At 44.2% G+C, this 26,107-nt stretch overlaps 1 protein-coding gene across 1 annotated transcript in view; it reads right to left on the bottom strand.

Moving 5' to 3' along the window:
- The window catches only part of nav2a (neuron navigator 2a), a 98,033-nt gene that overhangs the window by 32,562 nt on the left and 39,364 nt on the right, over positions 1-26,107 (bottom strand). Inside the window, exons 7-12 of the mRNA XM_070909148.1 lie at positions 23,993-24,126; positions 16,594-17,845; positions 14,977-15,086; positions 14,764-14,872; positions 13,210-13,623; positions 7,656-7,778 (exon numbers count right to left, since the gene is read on the bottom strand). Coding sequence (XP_070765249.1) covers positions 7,656-7,778; positions 13,210-13,623; positions 14,764-14,872; positions 14,977-15,086; positions 16,594-17,845; positions 23,993-24,126 — 2,142 coding nt within the window. The remainder of the gene's footprint in view (positions 1-7,655; positions 7,779-13,209; positions 13,624-14,763; positions 14,873-14,976; positions 15,087-16,593; positions 17,846-23,992; positions 24,127-26,107) is intronic.

The raw sequence follows: 26,107 nt of genomic DNA, 5'->3' as shown, positions 1-26,107 counted from the left end.
ACCCTGTGCTGAGTGCTCCACAAACCACTCACTGTGGACGAATTAAAATCCAACACGCTCTGCTCCTTCGCTCTACTTTCTCCATCTACAGATTCCAGACTGGACCAGAAACATGGGGCCGAGCCTCTGACCTCTGTGTTTCCCTTCAAAAACAGCTGGCTCGGCGGCTAGTTCAGTTGGCTGAGGCTCTTATACTTTGCAATCAAGTCGTCCTGGTTTTGAATCCAGCCCGCAACCGTTGTCGCATATCAAGCTTTTTTTCCCCTCTGTGGGTCATTACCACATCTCACTGAGCAATAAAGCAAAGAAACTAGAGAAAAACAGAAAAAATGCCAACAAGCTTAAACAAACAATATGACAGAAGAGTGAGGACAAAGATCAAGAGAGAGCTGTGGATGTTAGAGTTGCAATGTTTGACATAAAAAAAGAGATGGTGGGAGGAAAAAAACAGAGTTACCTGAGTGAGAGCCCCACCCTCTTTAGTGTGTGTGTGTGTGTGTGTGTGTGTGTGTGTGTGTGTTTCTGGGGGTGAGGCAGATGTGCTTGTTAGAAGCCCAGGGGAGAGGAAGATGGTCTGCCGACATAGTATCTATGGCAACTGAAACATCAATTTCTCATAGGATTATGTCTTTGTTTCTCTCTTCTCACAACAACTCTCTTTATTTTTCCCCATCGATTCTTTCTCCTCTTATGTAAATCAACACGCTGAAGCCTAATCAATGCCACCTCCGCCCACGTGAACGTGGGAAGCAAATTAATTCTATATGTGGTTTACACGAGAAACTAAATCTACATCTTACCAAGTACATTTACAACGGTTGCTTCTTTATGAAGCAAAATATGGCAGAGCAGTGAGATTATTCCAGTCGTGTTCAAATACAAATAAGATAAGATAATATAATCCTTCATTGATCCCTCAGCGGGGAAATTCGCATTGTTCCAGCAGCATAAAGGATAGTGCAATAGAGACGTAGTAGAAAATCAAGATATAATAAATAAAAACAATAAACAACTGTAATTTACAAATTTACAGATTTACAATTTTACAAGTTCACAGAAGAAAGAAATAAAGGTAAAGGGATTGTACTATATTGCACATAGAGAGATGTAGATATTGCACCGTTTGTTATACATTCAAAAATATGTGGATTGTCCATTTCGGTGTGTGTGGTCTACTGGGAGCAGCAGGGGGGAAAGACCTGCGGTACCTCTCCTTCACACACTTCCGTCCCTGAAGGAGCTGCCCAAATCAATGTGTACCAAAGATTTTCTAGAGTCGAGAGCTTTCTGAAACAAGACAGGGTAAAGCCACAGTCACACCAGAGAGTGGCACAGCAACATTCATCCACATGTCTTTGCAGAAACATGTGATTCTTGAAGCGCTACTGTAGCTGGTGAGCTAAGCGCTAACATGCTAGCGATAGTCAGTCTATTATTTTCTCCTTTGTGTCAAAGTTCACCAAAGTTGAACTTGACAAAGTTCAATCCATTGATTTCCGCACAGGGACTACAGATGAAAATGAGCTTCTAGCTATATTTAGTACAATACATGTATTTTGCCTTGTTCCAGCTAAATAAACAATATATATAAAAATAAATAGGAAGTAAAGAAATAAGACTAAAATTACTGTAAGATGTAGATTTCTGCAGCGTAGGTGGAGGAGCGTTCTGCAGCAGCCGGGGTGTGTGGGTGTGTGTGGGAGCATCATTAACTTGGGAACATATTTGACCTAACATCTTGAAACACACAGCTACAGATTGTGGGTCAGACTGCCTCAGACTGCTCCCGCGTGCCCCAGAACGCCTCGCTGGACTGGCTTCATTACAAACACACACTCTACTGGGACGCAGCAGAACACTGCTTCCAGCATGAACAAGGCTGGGAGGCATTTATAATATTTAGTATTCTAGGAGAGTCAAAGGCTGAGTGAGAGTCTGGATATCTGTGGAATCGCATTTGGTTGCACTAAGTGTGTTGTGAGTATAAGTGAGTGTGTGTGTGTGTGTGTGTAAGTGCAGAAGATAAGGGGAGAGCGGACAATGGTGTGTTAATGCGAGGTTGATAAATATATTTACAAAAACTGAGTCTATATCATTTGGGCACTCTGCTGCAAGAAGCCAAGCAAACGGTCTTCACAAAAATCATAGTTTCACCCACCTTATTCCCATCGTGTTAATGTTTCATAATGGAAAATGATTGGGAAACAAAGCAAGCATCATCTGCCCTGGTGCCCCTGTTAGTGCTGGAGAGAAGTCCTGAAACAGACTGACAGGTTGATGTTGTCTCCAAGCAGGACCGACAAGGACTGGGTACAAGGACAAGAAGGTTTGGGGGGCAGAAGTGCAGATGAAGCTGTGTTCCTGTGTGTCTGTGATTATCATACAAATAGACTCCTGGCTCTGTGGGGACCGAGATCACTGGCTCATGAAACGACGGCAACGGAGGGAGGGGAGAAGACTGATTATTATTACAGTGAGAGCCCGGAGGCGAAACCACAACATTCACTTAGCTGAACCAGGGGAGCAGGTGGAGGTGGGGTTACAGAGGACAGACAGAGAGACAGACAGGTAGAGGGCGAGACAGGCAGAGTGCCAGGTGTTGTTGGTAGCTGAGGAGAAGAGTTGAGAAAGGAGGGGGGGAACCTCTCTCTTCCTCTACCTGAGGTCAACAGGGAACCTGCTCAAGTCCAGACAGGAGAGACAACTTATTGGGGCTTGGGGCAAGTGTGTGTTAAAGCAAGTGTGTAATATGTGTGTGTGTGCGACTGTGACTCTAACCCTCCAGGGAGACGCTGGAAATCAACACACACACACACACACACACACACCTTCAGACATCCTGTACTTTAGACAATGAACCATCATCAAAGATCATTTGAAGTATCATCAACATCCATCGTACTTGCAATTATATGGGGACTTCACATAACGGGGGCAGACAAAATAATTTGAGCATGCGTCACAATAATGTAAACATTTAACTTTGAGGTGGCAGTTAGCCGACACACCAGTTACACGTGTTAATATCTACGGCTGAAATAATGACTTTTGGTCAAGTGTGCAAAAAAAAAAAACATACCAAGACCTGACGCTGTCTATTGACTGCACAAGATGAAAATAGTGGAAACACTGGACTAAACCACTGAAGGTTAAGGAGCGTTAAAGTTAAGGAAGTTAAAATTACAATCCAGGAAGGCCGGTTTGAGTAAGAGATCTAGTTTGTCGCAATGCCAAAAGACTGCTCTGTGGTTTATAATCAGAGATGGGATTTTACAACTGTGTTAAGTTATCACAGTAGAATTACTCAACATTACCAGGAATGTGGGCTTGCATGTGTTTGATTGGCCAATGCAGTTGGCTGCCGATTGACATCGCATTGTGTTGTGATAAAAGTAGGACCAGGTCCAGCTGTGTAAGAATCATTGATATATATATATTATATGCAGTGCTAACATTGGTCTGAACACAGACTTCAAAAGACTAGATTTTAAAGGCTCAGTGCCACAAACTCAAGGCAAGGCAAGTTTATTCAGGTTTATTTGTACAGTACCTTTAAACACTGCAATTCAAAGTACTTAACAAACGGCATTAAATCTACAATTAAAAGACAATGAGAAGGACAATGAAAGGTATTAGAGTGAGTGACGGCAGTCGAAGTGTTTCAACAGGCACCTGCCGACGGAAGGTGTATCTGTCAGTGGAACAAGAGCGTCATGCTGTTTGTATTGTAAGAAGCATCACATGATGCCAGTGCAGCAGCTGCACGGCTTAATAATAAAACACTTCTCCTCATCTCTTTGCTGTCTCAGCTTGTGACCGCTTTGCCGCTTCTTTGCCGGTGCAGTTGTTGTTTGCTGCACCTTCGACTCTGCTTTGGACTCTTTGGAGCTCCGTTAGGTGTCTCATGTTGATTTAAAACCTCTCATGTCAAGGTGTCTATTGTAAGAACTCTTGATGATGATGCAAATTGGCCTCTTCCTGACATTGTTGGAACAGTAATTGTACTTGTGAGTTTACGTACTTTTTAATGAGGCTCTCATTTTGAATTGGTGTGTTCATTTTTCACATCAACTAGTTTTTTCGGTGCTACATGTTGACCAAACCAAAAACATAAATAAAAGCAGCGATTAGCGTCTTCTGCAAGAGGAGAATGAGTCCTCATCCTGCCAGTAACGACTGAGTACAGAACAAGAAGGATGTAGAGAAAAGGGAATTAGAGTAGGATCCTTTTTCACCTCATTATACAGATTTAAACACTTTGTCATGTGAAAGCATCTGTCATCAGCCTCACACTGAGTGGTTTATGTGCGGCTCTCCTCTCTTTGTGTCACGTTCTCGTTTGGAAGAGAAATGATATCTTCAATGCCTCAGCAAGAGAGAGGTGTGTGTGGGGGGGGGGGTCTCTTTCTAACACTTACTGCTACAGCGGTTTCACACCACAAAGACCTCTCCTTTGTCTGCTTTAACAAAGAGAATTCAAATCAGAAGACAGACGGTTATAGATTGCTTCCTCTTTCTCCTGCTGCCGAGATAAATGACAGGGATAAGCATGCTCACACACACACACACACACACACACACACACACAAACACACATACACGCTGAGTTTCTAGTCTCTATTGTCTCTGCCTATTTACTCAGCCTCACAGGTCCTGTTGTCCCATGACTCAGTGTGATCCTCCGCTGGCTTCCACCCACTGCTTTACATACATTTGACAGTTGGTAGAACTAGTTTTTGCACTTCCGACAGGGGCTGCAGATCTGCAGATCTGCAGAGCAGCACTGATCAGCGTCAGCTGCCACTTCCGCCACCAACTCAGCTGATGGCATGATATGCACTGTTTCTTATCATCTGAATAAGCCGTTCAACGCTGTGTTTTTCTAGTCGCATCCTTTATGCTCCTCATTAGTGCTGGTCTGGTCTGATCTGGAGGGTTTTAGCGTGAAGGCTTAACAGTTTTTGGAAAGTTCCTAACTGTGAACCTCGACCCTTTGAAGCTTGTGACCTCCTCGTCCAGGGGTCACGAGGTTTTAGCCCCAATGCCACGGTGACACCCAACACCTTTTCCCCACCCCCACTTCCCGAACAGCTCTGAGAGGCTCGGCTGCACCCGAACCAGAGGACGTAAAGAAAAGGAATTTAAACTGTAGCAGGTTTATAGGTGGGTCACACACCCAGTGAGCAAATACAGACCGCACACACCTCTGAGCACAGAACTTCACCTGCGCCACTCACAAACCACAAACACATGCAGAGAAAAGGTGCTCGCCCTCCTCCACCTGCCCACACTACACCATTAACCCCCCTCTCATGTATTAAATTAGCCTCATCTTTTACGACAGAAACCAGTCACCCTCCTTTACCCTCCAGCTCTACTGGCTTCCGTTTGTTATGCTAATGTATTCTATCTGCCGCTTCCCCACTTCTCCTAATTAATCCCAAACTAAAAGCAGTAAGCACATTTATCAGACATTCCTTCAGGGGGGAGGAGGTGTGGTTGGGGGGAGGGGAGTCACCTCATCCCCTCTTAATTTTAAAACTCCTTACCCTTCTCTCTAATCTTGAAATGAAAGCAATAATGAAGCTGCTTGAAGATCATGAAGACCATGAAAGAAGAAATGGGAAGTTTTTGGAGAAACGTAACATCTGCCTTCTTGGTCAATAAACCTCAAAGAGAAACATGAAAGCACAGAATCCAACAAAAAAAGAGAAATCCCCCAACTTTGATCATTTAATTGCTTTCCAGTTTCTTACCACAGTGTCTAATTAAAACAAGCAAGAGGAAAATGAAAGGTGAGAGGAGAGACTCTGAGAGTCCTGTATGATAAGAGAGAGAGAAAAGGTGAAGAGAGGGACAGTTTGTGTTAAGCCCCACCTAAGGGCTGGGGGAGTTTAATGTGAAAGACTGTGTATGTGTGTGTGCATGCAGGGTAAAAGGCAGCGAGAGGGCAAAGGTCAAAAGTCTGGAAGACAGGAAATTAGCCACACCTGAGGATTAACGGAAAAGGCAGCTTGAAGCACTCAAGACTACTTTAGACACCGGCATGTCCGTCTGTGTAAAACATCAGTTTAAAACTCAAATTATTATAAAGCTTTCGTTTCAAATTTCAAATATTGCAAATCCTAAAGCACAAATAACTGGTACACTATGTAAAAGATCTGAGGAGGCTAATTATTGCGCTTGCATTTTTGAGCTAGGCCTTCATCACACCCAGTTTGACCCTTTATTCTTCCAACCACCTTCATCCATTCTGCAGTCCATCTTCATATCAAGCTGGTTCCCTCCCCCTACTCTCTCTCTCTCTCTCTTTCTACCCCCCATCCTTCTCTTGCAACATGGTGAAGCTCTGCTCGGCCTTCATCCATTTCCGTCTGTCAATTAGCCAGGAACCAAATCCCTCTCCATCTCTCAGACAGGACAAAGACCGCAGCATCACAGCGAATCATTCACGCTGACACTGGACGCTGTGGAAAGTCCCACAGACACACAAATATTCTCACATTACTGCATGCTGTGGCCAATATATCCTGATAACACCAACAGAAACACGTGTCTCTTGGGCTCTTAGGATCAGCAGTGTGGTGTACTGCACAAAGCTCAGAGGCATCACATGCTGTGTAGCAGCACAAGTCTGAGCAAAACCTCTGCAATATCATTCTGAAATAGAGAGATAAAACATTTTTTATTAAGACATTAAGCAACAGACAGGATATGACGGTGTTCCAGCTGTTGTTCTAGATATTAGATTTTAGCTCCATGTTATGTGCAAAGCTGTGATATTAAACTTTGCCTCAAGACCATTTTCCCTTCTACACTCATAAACACACCATTTTAAACCCCCAAGGACAAGAAATTTCACAATTCTACCAACAAGTTTCAACGAAGGCAGATGATAAAAAAAAAAAAGAAAAAAGGCCTCAACAATACTTCAACTTCCAGGAAACAAGGCGACATACATATACACACACCACAACATTACAACCACAAACTCATTGGCCAACTATATTCACTGCATACTCCCAGAGTTGAACAAACACATCAAGTTCAGCACGTTTTAAAAGGAGGCGTATAAAGGCATTCTGGGAAATGTACATTGAAAGATCACCATGCTCACCCTTGTCTACCTGGTGCATTTAAAAATGGCAAAAACTGCACTTCCCGCTGAAGGTTAACTGGTTTGCACTCATGCAATGTTATTGCTTTCATTCACACAGCCATACCGGCATTTTCCCTGAGATGTTACTAAGCCTTGAGGTGGGAAATTGGCTGTACAGATTTCCCTGAATATCAATCCCTGCTCCCATTCACACATGACCCCATGCAGGAAATGTTCCCGAACATTTCAGGGATCGACTGCATTGTGAAAGGGGCTTTAGAGTAAAAAAAGTATTTTGAAATTCCCATTTGCTGTATATCTGCAGGCTCACACAGCCTGCACACTGAGGAACGAATCAGCTGAAACATTTATGCCTGCTGCTCTTCTGCATTACAAAATATGCAGCAAATGTGAAATTAAAAAGACAACTTTTTAATTTGAGTGTGGATCAGTTTACTTTCAACTGGAATTAGTAGAGCTAGACGAACATCACAAATGGACCAAAGTGTGAGAGAATAAACGAGTGGAATTTCCCTTTAAGGTGTTTTAGACTTACCTGTCAGCATCTCCCTGTCCTGAGGACGTGTTTCTGTGGAGCGTCTCTCGGACGGCGGCCATGCTATCGGGCAGGCGGTTCAGGCGCCGCGTGTACAGACTCAAACCTCCGTCAGTCATATAGCTGCAAAACACAACAAAGCACATTAGATGTAGTCGCCATAAAGCACTTCTAAGATACACAATTAAAGGGCTCACAGAGGATGATTTGAAGCTGTGCAGTACCACACGTTGTCTAAGACTTTCGCCAGAGTTAACACACTCTGTTCTTCTTCTCAGAGATGCTTTTGATGTATATCGAGCAGGAGGAGCCCACATCCATCTAGTTTTCCGGCCGAGGCAAAGCTCTCATCAATCAGGGCCAAACGGCTGGCACAGAGCTCCCGCACAAACACTGAGGAGACCAAATTATCTAGCTGAAGACACACTTCTCTCATGTGGCCAGTGGTAAACAACAGAGGTCTGTAACAGAAGTGGCAGCTCAGTAGACAGAGGATGAGTCTGTTCTTTATTCCTACAAGAAGGATACTGCCATTCATCACCGCCAGAGTTCATCATCTACTTCAGGCTGGGATATTATGATTTACTGGTAGCTGAACATTAAGAGAAGCTAAAAATACACTGTATGTAGTGCAGACTAAGTAGGCCATTCACTTTATTTCATAACGGAAAATTACATTCGAAGGGACTTGATTTATTGGTTGTTGGAGTCAGAGGCTGACCGTCAGCAGCAGTTACAGTCTGAAGCTGATGCTGAGGCCACGAACACTTACACAAACATTCCCATTCAAACTGAAACAACACTAACTAATTCCCCAAATATTTACCCGTGGAGGAGATTCCTAATGGAACTAAATATTGACTCATTCAACCCAGGTGTAATTTAATGAAATGTTTGCTGATTTAAAGCCGAGGCTGCGGCGTTCAAACGGTGAATGCTTTCTGTGTGGGACTGTGATGATTCTGTTTCTGCAGTTAAGTGAGTATAAAAATAAGCCCAGCAAGAGTTTCGACCACTAAAACACTCTCTGTGTTATCTATACGTGGATCTCACACACACATTTATACCTACATGTATATACAGTACACACACAGTACAGTGTTTCCTATAGACAGAGCTCCTTTGTGTAACCTCCAGTCAAACAGAATCAGCATCTGAGCTGCGGGACAGAAACTCAACGGCAACCAGAAGTCACTTCAGCAGAGAGCAAAGCTGTGCAGATGCTGAACAAACTGCAGCCTTCATAACGTTTACAGCTGCAACTACGATTACGAATTAATCATTTTCAAAGTTGCAATAATTGTGGGTAACTTGAGGGCATTAAAACAAGCTGAAAATGACACAAAAATGACGATGACACATTACCGCCTTATAAGGTTGTTACTGTGAATTTATACTCACAGATCCAGAGCAACATTAGCATTCATTTGGAGTCGTGTTTGTGTCCGTCTGATGAATTCAAGTCCAGTATTCACTCTCCTTTTAGCTCTGGTTTGGTCTCTACCAACTTTCTTTAGATGTTTAATTTCTTCACTAGCTAGTTGTTAACTTGGTCTGTCTGTTTATTTGAGCTTTTTTACTCAACGCAGCTGCCTGCTGCTGCTGGAAATGAGGTTGATGAGTTGGAAAACCAAAAAACAATGAGCTAAAAGCAGCTAAAAAGCTGTATACAGCTGACGGGAACTGCAGTGATGGGTGATTATTCACTGTGGAGATATAAGACAGATATACAACGGACTGCGACTGGTTCATTGTACCCAACAGCAAATGAATTCTGTTCGGTTTTAGCAGCAAACCTGAAAGTACCAGATGTTGTACTTTCTCACCAGAACATGAATGCCGTATAATGGCTGCAGCTACTCTCTCAGGTCATCTGGTTGTGGTCTGCTGACCTTTACCAAGAGTCCAAACAAAACATGGAGATTCAGCATTTTGTGACCATGCACCAAAGAGCTGGAACAAACTTCCAGACCAAAGAGGACTTTGATTTTGACTACCTTTAAATCTGCCTTTATGAACATTAAGAAATTACTAAAATGCCTTCTAACGTTTCAATTCATGTCTTTCATGTCGGTATTCATCATTTGTTTTTGATGTGTTATGTCAAGCATTTTGAATTGCTTTTGGGTACTGGGCGGTAAGATGGGCAATATAAATAAATCTGCCTTATGCTACCGAGTTACAATCATAAATCCTGATCACTACCAAAGCTAAATCAAATGATCCATGGACCACCAAATGTCAGACAAATCCACATCTATGTTTTTAGGAATCACACAATCAGTCAGACAGATAAAGCAATGAAAACATAACTTCCTTCACTGATATTAGACTTGTTGTGTAGCAGATTTTCACAATAACAACAGACAATGAAGACAGAAGATCCAGTCTGAGGGGGGTTAACTGTTCATGGGAAGCATCCACCATCCTAAAGCAAAGTCACCTTGAAGTCAGTCAGTCAGTCAGTGTCTCATATACGCACACACACAGAGACACACACATATTACTCCTTCACACTAATGAGTAACCGAGCCTCCCCGTCCTCCTGTTTCAGATGCTTGTTAACCTGTAACCTTCTGCAGCAGGAGAAACGTGTCCAAACAAGACCGTTTATAGGCTGACACCGAGCAGCCAGGTAGAGTTTACACAGCCGTGCAACTAACAGAAGCAAAAGTTCTTGAGTAAATGAAACTGCAGAAATATTTAACTTCCTAAGAACGCACGCACTGTGGTACTGACAGGAGGAAATTCACAAAATGTCACGCTCTGCAAAAAAACAAACAATCCTCTCTAGGGCTGATTTCTGTTGATGGTTTAAAACACTCTGACGTACCTTTCAGCCTCAAACATGGCAACACAGTTAGTCCAAAGCAAAATAAACAAGTCCAGGTGAGGGTTGATCCCTGCTGATAAAAATCTCCAAAGCGAAGGTGTCCGTTTTCAACCGTCTGGCTACTGTCTGTTATCAGGTCTGAACATGTGAGCGAGATCTGCTGTATCACCAGGTGAGAGCGTGTTTGATCATGGTGATATCAGACGTGGGTGAACAGTATCACTGAACTCTCCATGTATACATTATGTGTCCATGTGCAGCCTGAATGTGTGTTGCTGTGTGGGAGCTCAGTGTTGGTATGCAGCCTCTCTCCTCAGCTCCATATGCCTTTCCCTCCTGGCTGGAGGTTGGGTCTGTCTGTGAAAGGTGGAGGAGGGGAGGGGAGGGGGGGGGGGGTAGATCAGGCAATATACCCCCAAGCCGAGGAGGTGGTGTGTGTAGGGGGGGGGGTCCTTGTCTCCAAGGGCCAGAGAAGCCGAAAGGGAAAAAATAAAGGATTGGGTTGGAGATTGGAGAAAACCGATGCATATACTAATGTGTTGTCATCAGTCATGTTGTCTGTGTTGGAGGGAGCAATAAATAAATTAACTATCAAGACAGATGGATGCTGATCTGGTCATCTCAGCCTACAGTTAGACTGCTCATAAATGTCTAGACCTGCAACTAATGACTGTTTTTATTACCGATTTATCTCTCCTTTGTTTTCTTTCGTTTAATCGACAAATCATTTTGGCTATAAAATGTAAGAAAATAGTGGAGAATTTGCACTATTGCCCAGAGCTGAAGGTGACGTCTTGACTTTGCTTGTTTTGTCAGCCAAAAACTCAAAAACAGCACATGTGCAATGATATGCAACAGACAAGAGCTGCGACTCCACACATTTATACCCCCACTGCAAGGTGAATTTAATTGAATTTGGGATGCTAACAGCATTGAAAACTGTCTGTATTAGGACATCTGAAAGATTGATAGGGACCAATTAGTTTTCTCAGCGTTATTAAATTCCATTCACCTACATTGTATTGAGGTGAAAGCATACATTTCTGAGACCTGGACAAATAAAACCCAAACTATCTGCATGGATAGATACCAGTAGAGGTAAAAAAAAAAAAAAAAAGATATATGTTTCTTTTATGATTTGTGTAAACTGACCCTTTAATTGACATTTAAGTGAAGGTAAAGAGTTGGACTGTGATCGTCTACTGCTGTAATCTAAATGCCAGCTCCTCCTCTCTGGGTAAACATCCCACCCCTGTGTGGAAGAACCAGTTAGTGGATGCTAACAGGCCTGTGATGGAGCTAACCGCTAAATGGCCTAAGGATGTGGAGGGGGGGGGTGGGGGTAGGCCATCAGTCTGTGTCTGTTTTAAATGGTTAACCCATTGTGAAAGGCATTTTTCTCAATTTCCTACATTTTATAGAGCAAAAGATTGATCAATTAATCTAAAAAAATAAAAACATGATCATGAAAATAATCTTTAATCCTGAACAACACCACAATTCTCTGAAGGAAATTGTTCATACTTCGCCTTGCCTTCCTCACAGGTCCGACCCAGCCTGGATATTAAGTTAGAGAGAGCAAATGGCTCAGCTCACCTGTTCACATCACTCACCTGTCCAGGTGTGGCTGTGGCTTGGGCCTTTGTCTGCTCAGCCACAGATTCAGACATATCAAGTACTCCAAGAGCACTTAGCTCCCTCGACTTCTACAGCTGCCTCAGGGCTGGTGAATCAGTGCAAATCCAAGGGGGCCAGAGGAAGTAATTCCAGTTTTTAAGAGATGTGAGGGTTGTTGTTTTTTTTTTATCACCTTGCTTTGTTGAGCTCGTAGACTATTTTCTACATTTGCATTAGTTTGAACTCAAACTAGTCCCTGAGGCAGCTCTATTACCAGACCCCGGTCTCTCTGTCTCTGGCTTCTCGATGCCATCTGAAGGCGAGTTGGCGCCTTTTACAACTTCATCTGATAATAATGATGACAGCAGAGATTTAAATTGCACAGTGTAACAGCCAAGGTATGCAAGGGGGCCTGTTACAACATGGACAGTGGCTTTGAGGGAGCAAATAAACAGGTTATCAGCATATCAGCATTACCACGTCTGCAGACAGAGAGATGGGATACTTGTGGGATCCCAGCTGTACAGAATAAATGCTGCTTATATGCTGCTAAGGCTAAACTGTGGAATATCATCTGACACTAGGGAGGAACAGTGAGGAGGGAACACTACTGCCCTCTTCTGGCATGCTTGCATTCAAGAAAAGCCTATGAGGTCACATGAAAGCTATTTCTCTTTTTCTTATCCATTATTTTAAACTGTCAGTTTGTTTTGAATGATCACTTCCCATGTTATGATCAACCATAACATCACATATCAACCAGCCAGAAACATGTAACTATAAACAGACAACTATAATAGTAGCACAAAGTAACTTACTAACGCTTTTCATGACCACTACAGCAAGTTGGGTAAAGTATATTGCTGTACTGTACTGTTTAAGTCTAAAGACAACAATAAATTCTACGCAAGACATTTTAGAAGCTTAGATTCAAGCTGCTGATGTTTTCTCACATCGTTTTTCTAATATCTTTAGATTAATCTATCTAAAACGCCTGTCGCAAGTTTGCTGACGTCTTAAAATTGCTTGTTTTGTCCAACCAACAATCCAAAAAAAACATTAGCATTAGCAATTTCAAAACCTCAATCAGTGTAATCCACTAACCCGCTGGTGACATCATCAGTGCGCGCGGCGTTCTTGCTCAGCACGTCTCCGTCGCTCATGTATCCGGTGACCTCCATGGAGATGCTGTCCAGGTCAGAGTCCTCCCCGGCTCTGTCTCCGAGGTCCACGCTGCAGAGGGCTCCTCCCCGGCCAGCCAGTTGCCGTCGAAGGTGCCCAGGATACAGGTAGCGTCCTCCCTGGCCGCCAACCACCCGGCCGCCGTAACTGTTCCCCATAGAAGGGGCGTCACCCGCCTGCAGACGAGGGCTGGACTGGCCCAGTCGCCACGACGACAGGGAGGGGCGGGTGGAAGTGAGGCTGAGGATGCTTCGGCTTCCTCCGCTGCTGTTGCTGCCGCCACTGCCGCTGCTGATGTCTGTGGTGACGCTGCCATCGAAGGTGGTTTCCAAGGTGCTGAGCAGGTAGAGGAGGAGAATAAAGGCACAATCTGATCCACGGAACCAGAAATCTACATGTCTAATGTTGTCTGATGAGGTTCTGTTCAAAGCCACTTTATTTGATGTAGTAGGAAAAGCCATGACACTGCTAACAGAATAAACTGAGCCAACTAAGAGGCACTTGAGAAACAAAAACCTCTCAATGGATGCAATGGATGGCTTAATGGCTTGGAATTAAATCTCTACCTGTAGTTTCATACACATACAGTTTCACATACAGATTTAAAAATGTCTACATTTGTCTAATATTGGAGATCACACATTTGGATCACCACCAAACCCAGATCAAATGTTTGGTGGCCTATCTGTTCACCAGATTTCACAGAAATCATTGAGATGTAGTACAGAGTTTGGCAGACAAACTGCTAAACTAGTAGTGGAAAACTGCATTATCCCCTCAGCGAACAGACCGGAAGAGTGGAGAGATAAAAGATCCTTTGTTACAATCTGAAACAGGGAAACAGGACATGTGAATCTTACAACAGAGCCTAAACTAAATCTAGACAGCTGGGTCACCAGAGCAGAGGTCAAAATTCTGTGGGAGGGAAGGTGATTAGAGCTAAACCCGAATCAAAGATGACATGAAAGACATGCCCTGCGATCAAAGTAAAAGATCCCTTAAAAGAAGGATGAGACAGCAACAAGAAGAAAAAAAAGGTAATACCTGTAAGCCCAGACAGACACAGTCTGCTGACCATGAGGCAGTTCAGTCCCTGACTCAAATCCCCAGCAGCCTGATTTAGCCTGTTTAGCACTCAGCCGTAGCAGCCATTGTAAGGCGCTACACTTTGAGCTTTGTTTTCCACTGCAACACATTTTACGAACCTCTTTATGAGGTTTACGAGGTGAACAGAAGATGCTTTAGAAAAATCCCTTTTAAAGACATTTTGTTACTTACATTTTTACCTACCTTGATATATTACGTATAATTTTTCTTTCAGTCTTTTTGAGTGTCTTTCTACAATAGACAACAAAACATGCAATACGCAGTCAACAATATGACTTGTGCTGATGATTATTCAGCAGGCTGCAGCACTGAATCACCAGTCACTGTCAGTTACAACCAGCTAGGACAATGAATTTGATTGATTTTTACCTGTGTGTGACCTGAGTTCCTCGCAAGCTGGACATGGTCTCCTCCAGGTTCTGCCGCAGGTCTGCTATGTTTTTGACCGTACGCAACCGCCTCGTCTCTGGGTCTTCACCTGAGTGAGAAAAGAAACAAGCTCAGAAATATTTACCAGCACGATAAGACATAAATCATCTATTCCCAACAGAGACAGGCCCTGTGCTGTAAGTGATCACCCACCTGAAAGGTCCTCGATGGAGAGCTGGCTGGTCTTGGTGAAGGAAACTTCTCCACCTATTCCTCCTGAGCCAGTCTCAGAGTTCGGTATTCCCTCGCCGTCTGTTTGGGATCTGAAAGAGGGGGATCAAAGGGCGGATGTTATCGATTCTGAATTACTATGCATTTAGTGGGAACCTAATATAAGGCAAATTGTCACGAAAGAGGGATAAACCTGATTAAGAAATAAATCTGCAGTGTTTCAAGTCTTGTGACCGGGGTCTAAAATGAACGCCTGCTAAGCCCCAAATGCCAGTAAAGTTTGTCTTTGAAGGATAAATCAATACAGCTCACCCGCTGCACTGGCTGGTGCTTTTTGAGGCGATGACGTTCGAATGCCTCGGTTACATACAGCCTTTGGTCTTTGCCTGATCCTAGACTTTGTCCTCTCTCTGAATGTGAGCCAGTCAAAACCACTCACTGCTGCTTACACTGCTCCACAAAAAATGACAGCATCTAAACTTTCCTTTAACTTCTGGTTAAGTGACCTAATATTGGTTGAAACCTCTGACTAGTATCTATAATTTCTGGCAGGGTTTTTAGTTTACCAGTCCTTGGAAGGTGAGGGAAAAACTTAATTTGAACATTGATTTTATGTGTCTTATTTCTTTAATTTTCTGTCAAACATACTCTTTCTGACAGGTGGAGGTGGTATAATCCTGCTGGTAATGCTACCTGACAGGTATACAGCAAAAAAAAAGAGAAAGTTTCTGAGTGCTGAGGATGGGGGTGTTCTGGAGAGGTGGGTTGGTTAGCCACAGGTCAGGATGTACAGAGGGAGAAAGGGCAGTGTGCAGGAAGTGTCAGGAGGCTAACGAGTGGCTCTCAGAAAGGCCTCATTGTGAACGAGGGGGACCTCCTTCCTTATCACACTGGGACCAGGACAGAGGTCACAGGCACAACATCCACACATATTTGCCCAGATACATGTGCGCACACATGCAGACAATACACTCTGCATACACACACGAGAACATACACAGATGTGACATTCCTGGTTAACAGTTCACAGATGACTAGATTCACATTTTGTGCTTTCAGCTGCAGTCAGTGAATCAAATGTCAGATATGTGATTTTCTCGCAAACGTTTGACTTGGCAATTTTATTACAGTTATATACGGTGTTATACACCAGTTTGTTGTTGTTTAAAAGCTTAGAGAGTCAGGAGCAGCTTACCCAGAACTGTTATCAGGTGTTACCACTGAACAAATACACTCCAGTAAACACTTCAAATAGTCGCCACTGAAGAATTCAACCTCACTAACTCTGAAAAATGTGCTGCGTGCATGACTTTCAGTCGGAGCAAGATGTGCAATGATTTAATAACTTTGTTTTATTAGTGTTTTATGAAGCCTGATCGTACTCGCTGTGTTGTGGCCAGCACGGCCAGCTTAAAGATATTTAAGCTAAATTCTTAAAAAGAGCAGCTCTCGGATTTAGCATTGCACTCCTACTGTCAGAAAAGTTTTTAAAAAGTATTAAAATCAATGCAGAATTACGTGATAGAGAAATACTTCATATGGAACCATGTTTTCTGACGCTTTAACAAGCGTTTCCAGCCCCCGTCTGTGTGATCTCACCTGTACATGAAAGGTGCGACGGTGGCAGTGTTGGGGTGGCTGTGGTGCTGTTGAGTCTGAGGTAGCTGCACGCTGACCGTGTTGCTGGCTGTGCTCTGTGTAGTGCCTCCTCCTGCCACAGGGGCGGCGCTGGTCTTTCCCTCTGTGGAGGCCAGACTGGAAGTAGAGCTGGAGTGCCTGCTGTCCCTGTCCCTGTCTCTGTCCAGGGGGCCACGGTGCATGGCGAGACCCCCTCCTAACCGCATGCTCCGAGGCCTCTCCCCCGCCTCCTTCGCTGAGGCTTTACCCCCGATTCCCTGGGCTTTGCCTCCTGGCTTTGGTATTCCGCTGTGTGCAGGGGTGGAACTCTCCTTTTTGGCCACTTTACCCCCCTTGGGAATGAAGCTGGTGATTTTAGAGGTCCTTTTGTTTGAGCTGTCTGTGTCTACAGCAGCGGGTGCTACTTCCTCCTTAGGCTCCTCCCCCCTGAGCTCTGTCCTGTCTGGGACCGAGATGCGTTTCCCCACATCCTTCCCTTTCTCCTTCTCCTTCCCCCTCTCCTTGTCCTTGTCTTTCTCAGCGCCTTTGACAGAGCTCTTCTTGGCAGTCAAAGCTCTGCTGAAAGTGCGCTGGGCAATTCCCCTCAGGGCGATTTTGGGGCTGCTGGCGGTTGTGGAGACAGCAGTACCTGCTGAGGGTGCTGCTCCGTAGGCCGTCCCGTTGCTGGTCCCGTTCATTCCCGGCCGGACATTGCCATCATCTTCCTCCAGGGGGTCGGTGTTGGAGCCAGTCTCGGCTCTCTCCACCTGCCCCCCTCCGAGCTGCCTGGCTAGGGCAGCGTTGTCGGTCTGGGCCCCTACTCCATTGGAAGAGGTGGAAGATTTGGAGCCTCCTTTACTGTTGAAGAGCTTAAGCTTCTCCAGCATTGACTTCTGAGTGACAACCTTAGGAGGAGCTTCACTTGCCAGGGCAGCCTTACAGGAGGTGTCCTTCTCCTGCTTGATGGACTGCATGGCAGACGAGGGGGCGCTGGTGGAGGAGGGAGAAGGAGAGGAGGTGTGCTTGGAGCTTATCGACTTGCTCCTCCAGGGCTTGCTGTTGCTGTTGGGCTGGGGAATGGCCGTGGAAGAGGAGGATGAGGACGACGAAGATGGGGAAGGAATCAGGGCAGAGGTAGCAGCGGGGATGCTGGTGGAGGAGCTGACGGTCACTGCAGACGACAGAGCATGCTCAGTCATCACCGAAGGCTGTGAGGTCATGCCCTCTGAGGAATCTGCATCGGAAAAGAGACATTTTATTAAACAAAGAGATAGGAAGGTAGAGACGAGGAGGAGAAGTCAAGCAGAGGAAGGATCTGGGGGAGAGAAGAGAAACCAGATGCTGAGGGGTGAGTCTTCTTTGACCCCACACAAAGTGGCCTTATAAGGGCTTGGAGGTGGCCTGTGCTGATGCAGCCAAACGTGCCATTACGTTCCTTCGGGCTGGCCACCAAAACTGTTAAAAAACCCTTAGCACTAACAATGAGAGGAGCCCATCACAAACTGTTTATAAAAACAATGAGGAGCAGGCTCAAGTGCTTTAAAGTCTTGCCAAGCGGGCCGAGTCAAGAAGCAGTGCTGCTGCGCTTATAAGGCTTGGACTTATATGGACTGCTTTTGGTCAGCGTCCCTCCGCTTTACAAAGAAACACCGTCTGGTTACATCTGGTTACATGTGCTCAGCCCCTTGTCAGTTAGATTCATAAACAGGATTAAGAATCCAGTTCACCTTGGAGATGAGCAGAACAGAAAGCCTTTTTTTCTGCAGTGCAAACATGCTCCAGTCAAGCATTGTTATAAATGTATCACCCAAGAAGAAATTGTCTGGGTAAACCTGCAACAAGTGACTCAGCAGCAGCGTCTCAACAAGTAAACTTACTGGGAACTGAAGGAGCGAGAGAAGAGCTGAACGTCCTGGTGTAAGTCACCGTTCTTACTGTGAGAACTGGAGTATCCTGAGGGCTGCTGAGGTTTCAGTGTGGCGCGACCAGTAACATTTGAATATTCAAACACCAACTGCCAGTGAGAGAGAGGGCCTGTGCAGGGAGCACTGGGAGGAATTAATCATAACAGGTCTGTTGCAACGTACTCCTCTAACTTTGTGTACACACATATACACAGACTTATATTTATCCCAAGTCACTGCTGCGACTGCGACTTGGGATAAACCTTAGACCTTTGGGAGTTTAGGGTCTTAATATGCTGCAAAACAACTTCATCTTAAGAAGTCATTCTTGTCAATTACTGAGTCCTTTGTCCTTGGCCGTTCACATTTACATATATATGATACCGGTGCTTTTTGTTTTTAATTTTACTTGATGAAGGTCTGAGGAATGAGTGACTACAAGAGATCGACAGTGTGCAGGATTTCTTGTTTCTTTTGCAACCTTTTTCCAATACAAACCAACCTGTTTCAAGAAGTCGCTGCTGCATTAGCATAAATATAAATGGTACTTGATTTTAGAGAATTCTTGAACCATTTGATTTGTATTGGAAAACGTTTTTGGAAGAAAATAAGACTTTTGGTGCATATAGGGTAATTCTCTATCTATGGTGCACTCAAGAAAATGGTGATATAACTCTCACAATGCTCATTTGGTTGTGAGTGAAGTTTCCTTTAATTCACACTAACTACATTAATTCCACACTCATATGTTATTCATGCGGTCTCATTAAGTCAGTATTTACGCTGCATATTAAACATTCAACCCGCTTGTTTACCCCTTTCTCATCTGGCTCTCCACATTATTTCATTTTTACCACCTTTCATGCCCTAATTGGAAATAGGCACTCGCTTGCGCTTGCGCCCCCCCCCCTCGTTTAGCATTTAGTGAGAGCAGCCTGAAACAATGCAGCCATTAGGAAGTGATTAGAGCCCAATTAGCCGTGCTAGCAGTTAGCAATCGGAAAAGTAGGTCAGGTTGCTAATAGCTGGCTTCCTATTGGAGGCGGCTGAATGAGAGGGGGACCTGCTGGGATTACGGAGCAGGCAGAGAGAATAAGGGGACTGGCACTGCAGGTTTGGGATGAGTGAAGCTTTGATGTGGGCCAGCAGGACGGTCCGTGCTGTCCGTGAATGGGGTCAGCTTGGATTTTCGGGTCAGAAAGGAACAGAAGAAGAAAGGCAGGACATGGAGAGGCCCTGGACACTGGGACAGCTGGTTGTTGTCATGACTGGACCCAGTGACCGGGACTGACACGCTCCAGTTGCGTTACCAAGGGTGAAGGAAAGTGGTCAATCTTCAACGTGTTGGGTCAGAAGTGACACTAGAGTGATGGACTTGGACGCTGTTGCATTACAAACCCAACCAAGGTTTCCACACAAGGTTCAACACTTACAAAGCAACGTCTGTCAAGAAATAAAGAAATGCCAAAGTCAGATTAAAGTATGTTCACACCTTTCTGCTGCTTTAAAATTGAACCTGCTGTTTATTATATTTAATGAAGTGGCCACAAGGTGGGGTTGATTTCATTTTGGTGCTGCATGTGTCTTCTTTTTAGGCACATCTGGGTCTCACAGTTTATGACAACAACCACAAACAAATGGATGAAGACTCTGTAGAAAAAATGCCAGTAAATAATCTGATCAATCTGGCTTCTTTCTGACTACATTTTCAGAAACCAGCTTTTAGTTATCAGCACAAAAATGCACTCGAGGAAGCACTTTTCCTTCAAAAATAAACGCAGAATAGTCTCAACGTGCTCTAAGAATGGGTCGCTGACCTAATGACCCTGTGCAGCCTTGGGCCAAATCCTGGAATTAAACTGCACATTGCCCCTCTTTCACTGTGGCGGTCGAGCCGTCTGCTTGAGGAAACATGTTGAAAGAATTTCAGTGTTTACGACTCAACTGCTTAATTATAGCAGTCATTAGAGAATAAAATCAAGAGCAGAAAATGACAGTAAAGGACACCCAAAGGGAAATGGATCACAGACCACCACTTTCAGACACTTCCTGTCTGCCATAAAAACCCGTATCACTCTCTCTGACTCTCCAGCTGCCTACTCCTCTCAGAGCCTCCTGATAACATCAAGGCATTTTGGGAAATCAGCCGAAGTGGACCCAAAGCTCTTTTCATGGATCGCCACACTCATGTGCCTGTGCGTGTGCTCCTGTGTGTAAATGCCTGTCTACAGCTGAGGGAAACCATGTAATTTCACACAAGTGTCAACACTCTTCGCTCTGCGTGGGTACATGTCTGTGCGTGCATGTCAAGTTTAGGAGAGAGGGGGGATGTTTGTTCTGCTCAGCAACTTCAAACGCTTTAACCTCAATGCAGTTGAAGGACCGGTGACCAGAGAAAGCGCTCTCTGCAGAGCAGTGTGACCACTCACACACAAGAAAACAACCGGTAAATGCATTAGAGGTAGCGTCGGCTCACACTGTTTAGACATCACAAGCCCCGAAACCCCTCTCATGGTTGCACTGGTCACAAGACGTTAAGCTAAACCTTCTCAGTCAGTCAGTGACCAAATTGCTGACCTGAAAATGCCCTACTTCACTCAAGTCACTCACGTATAGGCAGACTGTAAACATGTTTGTGCTTTAGGCACAGAGAGAGTATTGCAGTATACAGTAGTCCCAGACTGGTCAGCTTTATTTCATTAACTGGCACCTTCACGGACATTTAATTTATAAAATCTGCAGAAATTATATCGAACTGGCAAAACCTTTGAGGCTGCAGGTGTTTGCTTACTCATCATGTTCTGATTTAGCCTGCGCTCTCTCTCTCTCTCTCTCTCTCTCTCTCTCTCTCTTCAGTCAGTCATTGTACTCCAAAAAGTGAGAGGGACAGCCAGCTTTTGTGTGGAGACTGAAACTTTTTAAAGTTTCTCCACATGAATACACTCAAACAGTGACGCTACAGCTCATCAGAAGGCTATTCATTCAGCAAAGGCACCAGCCATACAAACACACACACACACACACACACACACACACACACACAGAAATACATGGGCAACAGAAGCGTGCACATACACAAAACACACAACCACAGGTGCCCCCTCCATGCTCTCTATGTGTCTCTCTGTTCTGTGTCACTTGGTGGACACCCAGCTGCTGTCACCTTGTGTTAGCACAGCGCAGAAGAGAAGATTCAGGTCTGTTTCGTTACTGTACAGCCGTGCAGTAACGTGACTCCATTCTGGTGTCAGAGCCATTGACACAGAGCAGATCTGGACTCACAATAGAAGCTGCAGGTGTCTCGCTAACCATCTGAACCTGCAGCAACACCGTCTCACAGCGAGCATGTATAACATAATGTGTAGAGTATAAGTCCCAACAGGCGTTTTTGAGGCAAAAACTAAGTAAGCAAGAAGTTAGTGCACCAATATCTGTACAACCTCATCACTTCTTCACAAAAAGGTTCATGGAAACTGACTTTGACATCCTATTTACAGAAAAAACACCCTGCTTTCTGCAGCATCAAAAAATGCATACATTTCTATCAGCAGCAACAACAACAAACCAGTAAAACTAACTCTGCTACCATACTTTCAAATGTTAAATGCAAAGCTCAAGTTATGCATCTGAGACTTTAACCTGCAGTCCTAGCTCCAGGTGATCTACAAGTGTGAGCTGACAAACCTCATGGGTGCTGCAGACGTCCAGGAGGAACAGAGAGAGAGAGAAGGAAAGGATAGGAGGAGATGGGCAGGAGAGGAGGGAAGAGTCCCAAACCATGGCCAGCCATCCAGAGAGTGCAGGAGGAAGAGGAGGAGGAGTGTGGTGCAGGGCTATGGCAGAGGGGAGGGGCTTGGCAGCATTTCAACAACAGGACAAGAAGGAGGGGGGTCCACCAGCGATTCTCATCCTACCTGCTGCCATACGGCCTGCTACATCCAAACACACAAACCTGCATGCCAGGAAGGTAAATTAACTGTTAAACTGTTTTCTAACTAAGTTGATCTGATTTCATCTAATTGACAAGAAAGCAAATAAGCGGATTCCCCAAAATGTTGGACCGTTCCTTTAATTCTACCACTTCCATCACTACCACCACCACTTCTACAACAAATACTAACACTACTGAAAGCATTTCATCGCCATTTTATGAAAATGAATTCTTCTTTCACACACACATGTTGATAAACCCACACAGATGCACACACGTCCACAAACAGGCAACTGTCCACTTGGAACATGAGAATAAGAGCCTCACAGTGCTGCTCGCAGTGTTGGTCCCTGTTAATTTGTCACTGTTTAAACACAGACAACACACACTCTCTCTCACACACACACACACACACACATTCTTTCTCCCTATGTCTCTCTCGCCCTGTCTCTCTCTCTCTCTGGGCGGTCAGAATTCGCCGTCTAATGCAGGGTAATGAGTTTAGACTGTGAACACTAACACAGTCTATATAAAGCCTTGGCCCGCTGAGTTGTGACAGAAGCTATTTCAACACTGGTCTCACTAAACATACTGCCAAACACACTTGGTTTGAATGCTGCAGAACGCTGGGTAGAATGAGTTAAACTGGGTCAGAGCAGTTTGGAATAAACGTGTGAGAGCACAGACTCACCTACAGGTCTGCTCTTGATTCTAAATAAACAGGTGTAAACTGGTGAACCGGGAGCAGCAAAGTGGAAGAAGTAAACGTTCATTTTCTGCATAAAGGAGCGCCTGGATGAACATAAAACTCTCCTGGTTTAATCATCGTTAAAAGTCAAAGGATACTGCATATATAAATAAAAATTTGCAACTACAACCCACAAGGAGCATTTTGATATTCACCAAACTGACGGAAAAAAACACGATTTGTCTGAAACAAAGATAAAATAATTCCAACTTCACCAAACAAGAAGAGTGCGCTGTTCTTCCAGACTAAACTTTTAGTTTTCATTTATGTGTCATTATGTTTTATATACACACAACAAAAACAAAGAAAAAAGGTAAAAAAAAACAGCAGGATCCTTATCTTGGTGGTTGTAACATGATTTAAGAGAAGCAATACATAATACTGTTTGCAAAATGCCGTAAAGCTTCAGTGACCTCTCCACCTCTGAGGACGAACGCGGTCTGTGTACAGCAGCCGAACGGAGGTCAAGACAACATCTTGAATCACGCTCCAATAAATCACAGCTTGTCACCTCACCTTCTACACTGTGGACACACGTCCAAGGGCAACTTGAGATTTTGCCTTGGTGACACTGCAGTACATTTACTTCAGCATCCAACAACTGAGTGTTTGTTATAGACAGAAGAGGAAAAAACACACTCTCCTCATGAACTATAAATGTTCAGAATGAACTGAACTGACCCTGACCCACTACAGCATCTACTGTTATAAGATATCAAGACCATCTCAGTGTTGAAGTCATGATGACCAAAACAAAGTATGTCAGTGTGTGTGTGTGTGGTTGTACATGAAGCCTACCTTTGTTCAGGTGCGAGTTGGCTTTGGTCTTGTCACTGAAGCCCTGGCTGCGTCGGTTCCCAGCAGCACTGACCGAGCCTCTCGGAGGGATGTCACCGCCGGCAGTGGACACCCTCGCTGAGGGGCCGGGAAGTCTGATGGGGAGAGAGCGAGAGAGAGAGAAGAGAAAGAAAGGAGACATAAACAGGCCAAAACATTAAGTTTGTTTGTGACAGTGACTGAAGGTGAACTTCTGAATATTCGATCTCACACACTGAAGGAAGACTTTCGGTTAAAACGCACATTCTGGTGGGATAAGCACACATCCAGTCTGCAGCATCTAAACTCATAGAGGAGGGTATCTCTTAATTAGGGCTGAGAGAACATTGACCATGCAGGTACTGGCATAAAATGAAGCGTTTTATGTGAACAGGCAGAACACACTGCAGAGGTTTAGCGTCCGCGGTAGAGCAGCTCGTCTAAAATACATTATTTTTCTGTTCTTCGTGAAACCATTGTGTTAATAATAAAATATTTATGATCTGTTTAAAGGATAAGAGTAGCCTGCCAACAATGGTTTAATTATCCCACACAAGCATCACTCTGGCTTTGTTTTCCACGTTTGTGACAACATCCAGGGTGCTACTGAATTCATGTTCTGAACTTTTCTTGACCTACTTTATTGATTTCCTGGGGGAGGAGTTGTTCCTCTTGCCCTCTTGTTGGGCTGTAAGGTCAAGTCCACCACAAAGTGATAACTGAACTAACAACTCATTCATCCCACTGCTTAGATCTTTGCAGACTTTCTTTACGCTTTGTAATTTTAGACTCTTTTGTGGCTTGGATTAGACGATGCAAGCAGTTTAACAAACGTAAACTCGGCTATTGTTTGCTTTTCTTGCAGCTCCGCTTGGCACCACCATCCAATACACACCTACAGTAATCTCATGGAGACGGATGAGCTCACAGCAGCGTGGACATGTCTGCATGGGTTGGACAGGCTGACACTGAGTGCAGGTCCCAGGGGAGCTGTGAGCTTCAGCCTCAGATTACATGTCCTGCTCCTTTATTTCCCCCGCATAGCTTAGACTGGATATACTGGCCGTGGTGACATTTATGACACCTTAATTCCAGATTGTTAGTTGATCTGTTGCCTTTGGTGAGGCCTGTGAGCCAAGCTGTGCACAGACTGTTAATGAAATGCTAATTCACCAGTGGCAACATCATCATCATCATCATCATCCTGGGACTGTGAGGCGGATGCTGATAAACAGATTACAGCTCTCTCTCTCTCTATCAGCTCTCGTATACATTATAGAAACTCTCATTTCCGGCATGCCATTCACTTTGACTGGCCATTATTTATCTGCCCGTTGCAGGGCGATATGTTTTACCACATTATTTAGTCGAGAGCAGCCTCAGACCATTTGGCTTTCAATTATGGCAGGACCAGCCAGTCTACTGCATTCCCCCTCTGGACCGGCTGCGTATAGAACAAATACTCAGTTTGACGTGTGTAATTGTAATGTGGGTTACAATATGACAAAACTAATATGACTAATAATCCAGCAGTCTCTCCCCATGTTTCCTTTTCAAATTTATACTCCAATATAGGTGAAACTTTAAAAGATAAAAATGCCAAATAAATATCACATTTGGCTTACAGTACAATAATCGGATCTGAACCACCTTAAAAAAAAAAAGGCATTATTTAAGAATGTATTGTAAAATGGTGTAAAATGCTTCCTCAGGCTCGCTTGTCCTTTACAGAGCCTCTGGAAATGCATTGCTCACTCTTCCACTTTCAATTATACTGATGTGCCAGGGATCTCTGATTATCATATTCGCTCAATCCTAGTGCACATAATCTCAATTTACTTATTTAAGACATTTACTTTGCACACTTTTGAAGACAGATTGTTGATTTGCAGTCCGTCTGTGTGTAAAATGAGCAATCTCATCCCACTTCAGCTCATAAACAAATAAAACAGGCCTTTTAATTGCAACATTTGCAAACAAAGGCAATTTATATTAAAATGTTCACCTCTTTAATATTTAATATCTAATATTTATTAGATTTACGGCCACATGTTGACTGTAAAGCACTTTTTAAAATGCAGCTCAATTGGAGGAAAT

Source organism: Enoplosus armatus, chromosome 1 (genome assembly GCF_043641665.1).
Source record: "Enoplosus armatus isolate fEnoArm2 chromosome 1, fEnoArm2.hap1, whole genome shotgun sequence".
In the NCBI taxonomy this organism is placed as follows: Eukaryota; Metazoa; Chordata; class Actinopteri; order Centrarchiformes; family Enoplosidae; genus Enoplosus; species Enoplosus armatus.
Note: the sequence above shows the minus strand (reverse complement) of the source record. Positions and strands in the feature narration are given on the sequence as shown.